Source organism: Triticum dicoccoides, chromosome 5B (assembly GCF_002162155.2).
Source record: "Triticum dicoccoides isolate Atlit2015 ecotype Zavitan chromosome 5B, WEW_v2.0, whole genome shotgun sequence".
Lineage (NCBI taxonomy): Eukaryota > Viridiplantae > Streptophyta > Magnoliopsida > Poales > Poaceae > Triticum > Triticum dicoccoides.
In genome coordinates this window covers 30,406,777-30,415,417 of record NC_041389.1, presented here as the reverse complement: position 1 = coordinate 30,415,417, position 8,641 = coordinate 30,406,777, and the positions used below count along the sequence as shown (strand labels likewise).

General features: G+C 43.4%; 1 protein-coding gene across 3 annotated transcripts in view; it reads right to left on the bottom strand.

Annotated features, from left to right (window-relative positions):
* Window positions 1–4,126: 4,126 nt before the first annotated feature.
* Window positions 4,127–8,641, bottom strand: part of LOC119307192 (nuclear transcription factor Y subunit A-10-like) — a 4,952-nt gene continuing 437 nt past the window's right edge. The window contains exons 1-6 of one of the 3 annotated variants that reach the window (XM_037583288.1): window positions 8,472–8,635; window positions 7,850–8,200; window positions 6,134–6,234; window positions 5,909–5,974; window positions 5,284–5,427; window positions 4,683–5,078 (exon numbers count right to left, since the gene is read on the bottom strand). In XM_037583288.1, the coding sequence (XP_037439185.1) occupies window positions 4,683–5,078; window positions 5,284–5,427; window positions 5,909–5,974; window positions 6,134–6,234; window positions 7,850–8,162 (1,020 nt within the window). In that variant the 5' untranslated portion in view covers window positions 8,163–8,200; window positions 8,472–8,635. Of the gene's footprint in view, window positions 5,079–5,283; window positions 5,428–5,908; window positions 5,975–6,133; window positions 6,235–7,849; window positions 8,201–8,471; window positions 8,636–8,641 lie in introns of those variants that run through there. The other 2 variants (XM_037583286.1, XM_037583287.1) reach the window with 2 other exon arrangements.

Below are 8,641 nucleotides of genomic sequence, written 5' to 3'. Positions count from 1 at the left end.
ATAATGATAATTCAAATGCAAACTAAATCTATCAATCAGTAAAGTAACTAATCCTAGACTGGAACTCTATTTCGGAACCACGAAATTCAGCCAAACATGACATGTTTCAGTTAATTCAGAGTCCTAAAATTCAGTCAAACATGACTTGAACATTCAGTTAATTCAGAGCCCTAAATTCAGTACTTCGGTTCGTTCAGTCACAAACAGCAACAACAAGATTCAGTTAACCTAGATCCAGCAACGACATTTGCAAGAATTCCAGCAAACCCTAGTTTCCAAATATGAACCTTAGAGTTCCAACATTGAAACTTGCTAATACAGAGAGGCAGGCATCTCACCTAGGGGCTCGACCACCACTGTGATGCTGTGGGCGACATCTGCCGCCGCTGGCAGTGGCGACGATGAAATACTCTAGCCTCTGAGATAATTTGAAACGAATATGTTATGGTCGGAGCAATCTTCCTCCTCGCCGCGGGTATCCCCTGCCACACCGGCCAGCCACGCTTCATGCTTTGTCAACCACGCCTTGTCCCCACCATTCCCTCGTCGATGGATCCGGAGTCGCCACCGCCACCATGTCCGCAAGAGAGTGAAGAGGGAGAGAGAGATAGAGTGAGGAGGGGAGTGACGGAGGGAGTGGTCGGGTTGGGTCGTCCCATTCTCTTCGGACAGAGCCGTTAACGGTCGTTAGCGATGTGCCATCACCGATGTCGGCCCGCGTGTGATCAGCCATGTCAAAACACACTCGGTAATTGACTTAGTGTTTTTTTCCACTGTCAAATTTTCAGTTCGGTGCAAAATATCACGAATCGCAGAGTAGCTAGTTGTGACACGAAAGTGGTGATTATGTGCATTTAACTCCCTGATGATTGTAAAGATACTTTGATTGAGTAATAAAAGTTTTATCCATGCCAAAAAGAAGAAAAAACTCCCTCACTGGTACAAAATGAAACTATTTTTTTACATAATAAATAGGATTTGGATCATCCTTGTTCTTCATCGCCGGCCTGACGACGCAAGTTGCTGTCCCACCTCGCATTGAACCCTTAATTATTACAAAGCTCCTTTTGGGTGGCATATAAGAGCATCTTCAAGGCGGACCTATAAATCTTCCGCAACCGTCCGGACCGCAGTGTCTGGACCGCCGAAGTCATACAACGCCGATCTATATCGGTCTGTGGGACCGTTTGGACACGATTTCTGCCGCAAATTGGAGACAACAGTAAGGTTTGCGGGAGTCCGGACACCCAAAACGTATGACTTCGACACCCCCAGTCCACCCGACCCCCCCTCCCAATCCCATTTCCTTCTACTTGCCCCCTTCTCCCCCTTGCTTTGCATACGCACCCTCCACCTCTGCCGCCACTGCTATTCATCCCCAGCGGCCACATAGGCATTGTCGAACGTCCGCAACCAGCACCGGTGCGCCCGCTCGCCGTTCCAACGGAGCTTTCCACCCTGGAGCCATTTGTACCCAAGTACACTCCGCCACTTGTCGACAACCTCTCACCCTGTGCGTTCGGTTTATTCGGTTTACATGGTTCGGTTTATATGTTTTTTCAGTTTGTACAGTATTAATACTTCGGTAAATACGGTATGAAATTAAAATACGGTTTGGTTTCGGTATATACCAAATTATTTCGGTATGGTTTCGGTATATACCATAAAAACCAAAGTTGACACGAATTTGAAAATGATGTAATAATAATTTGCAAATTTATGACTCAAAACACATACTATTTTACACAAATAGTATATGACTATATATATAAGTATATATGCATGCATTAATTCATCTGTTGATGGTTATGGACGTGCTTAGCATTTTAAAAAGAGAAAAATGACTATGTTAGAAGAAAATTTTACATGCTTATTAGTGAATTTGATTCATGTACAAGAAAAATGACAACTTGTATGGTTGTTCATCTCAAGAAATATAAATTTATTTTTACTTTGGTTTATTCGGTTAACCGTTCAGTTTTTCGGTATATACCATAAAAACCAAAGTTCAAATCGGTATGAAAAGTTCATACCATACCGAAACCAGAAACCATAAAAACCATAAAATCGGTTCGGTTCAGTTTATTTTCGGTATGGTTTTTCGGTTCGGTTTTGAAATGCACAGCGTGAACAACCTCCATTGCGGACACGACGTCTGGCAGGTGTTCAGTCAAATACCATTGAGCTTATTTTCAAATCCTATGTCGGTTTTAGAGTATGAAGGATAGTGAGATACTCGACCATGGAGAATGAGTTGTGCGATGCGTGGCTGGCGGTATTTGTGGATTTCATAGGCGGGAGCAAAGGGGAGCCCTTCTGGGAGCAAGTGCATGAAAAGTTTCACGCACGAAAGCACATTGCGCCCTACAACATGTACATTATTCAACCACGCAACGTGAGGTCATTGTCGTATCGCTGACACTATCTAGATCAACGTCATCAAGTTGTGCAACTTGGTTAGTCAACTCGAGACAAGGTGGCCATTGCATACGGACATGGACGAGATTGTTGAATATTCATTCATGCAATGTTGGTCTACATATTATATGTAGCCCGCATGAGCCGTCGTGGTGTACCACAGGATGGAGGGACGGTCATTTACGTGCACACACTGCTGGATGAAGTTGAAGGGGGGGTTTGTGTGGAACGACATGACCCGTTCATGAAAAAACTTGCTGGATACCCGGCATCTAGTCAAACTTAGAGACATTTTTGTACTAGACTTAACTTGTATGCTATGTATGGATGAGTAGTGCTACTTTCTATCCGAACTTCGATGAATATCGGTTGGTTTGCGTGAATTTCGTCTGATTAGTTAAAATGCAGTTTGAAATGTATGTGGCTAGCGTTGGATGTTGTCCTTCCGCATCCTTGTTCGTGGACTGGTTCCCCCTGCCCGCGGGTGGATGCGAGAAGATTTTTATGGGTTGCCGTTGAAGATGCCCGAAAACAAGTATTTTAGACATGTCGAAAATGTTAGTACGGAACTAATAAATATCATAATGATGGTATGTTTATGTTGCCCATGGTGATTTCTTAAAAAATCATATAAGAAATGTAATTACTCCTCCCGTTTCATAATATAGTGCATATAGATATTTTTATTAATTTTAACCAAGTTTATACTTACTACTTACTAAGCCTTTTGTCCCAAACAAGTTGGGGTAGGCTAGATATAAAACCCTTTCACGAGGACTTCCCAGGAGGTCACCCATCCTAGTACTACTCTCGCCCAAATGGGTTTCATACCCAAAGGACTGGCTAGTTTTTACGTTGGCTCGCCAAGCCTATCACAACCCTTAGATATGAAACCCTTTCACGAGGACTTCCTAACCTAGTATTACTCTCACTCAAATGGGTTTCATACCCATGGGACTGGCTAGTTTTTACGTTGGCTCGCCAAGCCTATCACAACCCTCCTCCTTTCCCCGGGCTTGGGACCGGCTATGCCTAGAAGACATAGGCGGAGTTAATTTTAACCAAGTTTATAGAGAAAAAATATATATCTACAACACCAAATATGAAATATCTAAAATGTGAAACTACATATTATGATGAACCTAATTATATATGTTTGGCATTCTAGATGTAAATATTTGTCTCCATAAATTAGGTCAAAGTTTATGAGGTTTGACTTTTTCAGAAAATCTATATGCACTACACTGTGAAACAGAGGGAGTATTTTATTATGGATCATCTTGGAGATATAATGCTATTTTTTGAAATATTACAATTTGTCAACTACTTTTGTGCTAATTTATCATACGTATGTTTTGGTATTTTTTTGAAATATATGTAATTGTTTATGATTCATTTTTCTCCGGGTCTGTCTAGGGCACATTTAGATATGCCATAATTATTGCACATCCAAGTGCATAAAAAGAAAAAAGAAAATACCCACACGAATCCCTGCGTAAGATCAATGACATACGACTTAGATGTGTAATAATTATGGAACATCTAGATGTGCTGTTACTATTTATATCACAAAGAGCTAGCCAAAACAAATTCATTTTCCTCGAGTTTCCGATCAAGTAAACAACAACGCCTTCTTGCAAATTGGCAGTTCCAGGTGTGAAGCAAATGGAATTTACCTCTCCAGAAAAAGCAGAACACCTAATAGACCAGAGCATAAAGAATTTCTCAAACCATGCCAAGTCTCAATACATCACTGAATTCAGGTGTTAACACCACAGAGTACAAACAAAAGAAGTCTACACACAGAACCTTCAAGCCAACTATTACAACACATCACCAAGTCTACTTAACATACTCCAATACTTCACCAAACGAAAGGGATACAATACTTCATACAAACTCCAATTCCAGTACCATTCCAACTAGTCTGAAGTTTCAGACATTTATTCAAATACAAACTTAAACCTGCTACCACGAAACGGTCGGATGATGGTAGCAAGCAGCAGCACTTACCTAGATAATATTTTGTATGGCAAAGGGGGTGTTCCACTCACCACAGGGTCCTGGAAACTAGCACTGAAGTTTCGAGGACAAGTAGGCGATGAGCGAAAGCACTACCGATGCCATGAGCCAAGAATGAATTGCCCGCGGACAGCCAGATGACGGCAGGGACAGACCCCTGCCCTGGAGCTGGACACAATGCCGGCAAATGCTGCCGGTTTGCGCCATCTCTTGATATTTCGGCTGCCCGTCACCCCCTCAAGTCATGCTTTGAGGAGGTTGCAGCAGCCATCGGAGGCTGCTGCCCACTTGAAGGGGTTGCCGGCCCCATGCTCACCGTCCATGATGCTCGGGAGCGGGGTGAAGAAGTGTGTCCGGAGGTGCTCAAAGTTGTGGTAATGGTCCACATCTTCATGATCATACAGGCTTGTCACCTCTGAGCCAGACAGGCTGGAGACACTGCTTCGGTTTCCCTGCTCAGAGTGCTGGATCTCTGAACTGAGAGATGCAGCTGGGCGCATAAGCGGGTTACCGGCCATCGCCTTGCTCCCAACACCAGTGTCTTTTCCATTGGTCTCTTTCTTAGTGTTGAGGAAGCGTCCACCGGAGCCTCTCGCACGGCGCATTGCATGAAGATGGCGTGACTCGTGAAGATATGGCTGCATTGCAGAAAGCACTCACATGAGTGCGAAAGAAAGATGAACATTTGCATTGCATGCCATGGTGGAATAAACGTCCCCTGTTTTATACTCCCTCCGTTCCAAAATAGATGACTCAAGTTTGTACTAACTTTATACTAAAGTTAGTACAAACTTGAGTCATCTATTTTGGAACGGAGGGAGTACTTGAGAAGGCGAGCCATACCTTTCTGGCCTTGACCAGCCTATTCTCCTTCTCTGCCTTGGCGCGAGCACGACGGCGACGAAGGATGCCTTCATATTGCTTTGCATTCACATAAATCGGCGCATCAGCAGGCATGTTCAGTGGTATAAGCATACGCCCGCTAGACTGCATTGCACAAAGGGAAATGGAGGAACATATTAGATATCATACATTACTAGATAAAATAAATTGTATACAAGATTCAGGCTTACAAACTCAAAGATAAACCCTATTATATATCCTTTTTGGTGTCAATGAAAAAAAGATACCCCAGAACACTTTCCTGACATTAAGCCAAGAAAGCTTCACCATGCAATTGCTATTCACAATGCTTTGAGAATGTTCACTTTGTACTCAGTGTACACTCTGTACCAGATTTCATTTGTTGCTTATTGAGAAAATTAAAGATTCATATTTGCACTAAAAGAAATCAAAAGGATCAAGCACACACTTCATGTTCAGAAATTACATATACATAATATAACTAGCACTATGAACCATTTTATGGAAACTTTGTGCTAGATTGTTCAAACTGTGGAATTCAGATGAACACTGGACTGAAGTTCTGTACATATATACGGCTCATTAAAAACTAAATGCACATTACCGCTGATCTCATTCCATAAGAAGAAAGTAGGCCATACTGCTGATCAGAGTAGTAGTTGGAGGAAATCTGAAAAGTATCAGAAGGCATTGATGAACTCAAGGCTAAGTAAATTCAGAAAGGCATTTGTAACTGTAAGGTTGCAAAGTCCTAAATGCATTACTAATTTAATCACAGGTTTGTCACCATTATTCATACGGATAAACCGAAAGAGTGGGAAAAGCTCACCACAGATTGGCCAAGGCCCAGCTCAAAGTGGTCATTATACTCTGTGAATGGTGACTGCAGAGTGATAGGGGCAGAGTGCTCAGAACTGTTCCCTCCTTTACCTGAACCCAAATGCACCATCAATCACATTTCCAAGGTCCATAAAAACAGAAGTAGGTCTGTACTTTCAAATACGACAGTCATTCAAGTTGCTAGAGAGAGAAAGTCATGCATGATAGGAGTCTTTAACTGACAAAGGGAAATCCTTCTACTCTCATTGACACGCTTACATGGCATTACATTTCAGAAGAACATGTGCTAAAAAGCTGTGGATCCATGAACCCATGGCAATTTGACTTATGATGTTCAATTTTTCATATCAAATGCATAAGTTTTTGTGTTCATAAAAAAAGGATAAGTTTCAGAAGGATCGAATCTATATAGCATCAGATTTTCTACAAGGCGTATTAGGTTACATACTAGGTTCTTTTGGTGTCATGCCATGGCTGAACATAAGAAAATGTTTTTTAACCCAAGAAAATGTCAGAATTTTCATGGCACGTGCCTACAGAATAGTTATGTGCTGGGGTGCTTTTCTCATTTCAGAAATAGCAAATTGTGCAGTATGGTTTTTCTGAATCAAGATGTGATTGATCTCTGAATCAAGGTATACACAAATTGGCAATGCTTGTGCTAGAACCGTAAGGGACCAGTAAATCTAAAAGAGCTCAAGGGATATAAGTAGGAAGGTCACAGGCTTCCACCCAAATCTACTCTGTTTTGTAGCCATAAATTTAAACACCAAATTGACCCTTGATGTAGTAGTATTCATGGAACTGTCCAAGGTTTAGCCTTTGAGTGAAAGCGGTACAAAAATATCTGTTGAATTGATTATGTAATGTAAATGGTGTCAATGAATAATGGCATCCACATAAGACCTTAATTTAGAAGAATCCAACCAGCCCTCATCCAGCATGACTCATCATCCGCTTGTCACAACATATACAGATTCCACCTCTGTGCAAGATTTGTTAAAAATTACCCTATATTTCCCTTACCAAAGATAACCATCTTTTCTTTTTTTTTGCAGATTGGAAAGTACTAAGTTCTTATCTAATTTAAGCTAATTAACTCACATATTCACACTGCGGTAAGCATTCTAGTATCTGGGTTTACACTTCATACTAAAAAATTATCTACCTTTCTCTGAACAACACCAAATTTGTCTACCTATGTCGAGAAATAGGTACAGATAGCGCCAAATTTGTACTGAAACTTAAATTACCGAGAGCTGAACCAAACCCTGTGTCATTCACATGTATCACAACACTCTCTACTCGTTTCTACTAACATGCACAGATTTAATTAGTTCATTGGGCATGGCACATCATACTCTTCTCACGGCGCATTACGCGGTTTTCTTGTAAGAACCCTATTGTCTGAGACAAACACCACCCTACTATGTGCACTTCACATTACCTAAGCTCTCCTAGAACTGCATTTTGTATGTCTATATATACTACAAACATTGCCAAATTTGTACTGAATCTTTTTTCTGTGTGTGTGAATACTAAAACTTAAATTACTGAGAGCTGAACCCAGCCATGTGTCCGTGCTTCACATGTGTCACACCACTATCTACTCTTTTCTACTAGCAAGTGTAGCAGAGTAGAGCAGCCTCATCTCACGCCACAAAACAAACACCTATCTCAAAGGATGGGGACAGAGCAGCCTCACCATGAGCCATGGAGAACTTGAGAGCTTCAGGGATGCCCCTCTCCCCCATGGGCAGCGGCACGGCGTCCAGCAGCGCCTGGGCCCTCGGCACGACCTGGAACTGGCCGTCCCGGCAGGCATCCTCCGGCGGCGACATGGACATGGGCACGGCCGGCGGCGCCTTCCCGTGGCCCATCGGCTCGCCGTACAGCAGCTGGGACCCAACCCACCAGGGGAGCGGCGCCCCACCGGAGACCTGGCTCGCGGCGGCGGCGGCGGCGGCGAGCAGCTGCTGCCCCGCAAACCCCTCATGGTGGTTCTTGAAGCTCATCATTGCGGCGGTCCGGATGTGACTAAGCGCCCACCAACCTGCTGCAATCAAGAGCGCCAAAAAAAACAAGCAAACACAGATTGAGACTGAGCACCGATTAAATCAGAAACAGAAGCGCAGATTGCCGCCAAAGAGGGGCGCAGAAAAATCTTCAGAAACAGAATGCGGAGGGTGGGGAATGCAGGTCGCCGGAATCAAAAACCGGAGCGAATCAAGAAACCGGGCCGAGAGAGCGCAAAATTCCCCAAGAACCGAGCCGAAAGCTGGGATGTTTTTTTTACCGGAAGCAGAAAAGAAGATTTATTACAGTACCCAAAATCCACGGGGATTTCAGCTCAGCAGCGCCCAGAGCCGGAGCGAGCGCGCAGCGCGAGGCAGGGGGCTTTCAAGGGCGAGCCCGTGAATGTGCGCGGCGAGAATCTCAGCAGCAAGGGGCCAAGGCGGGCGAAAGGATCCAAGACGGACATGCACGCGGCAGAGCG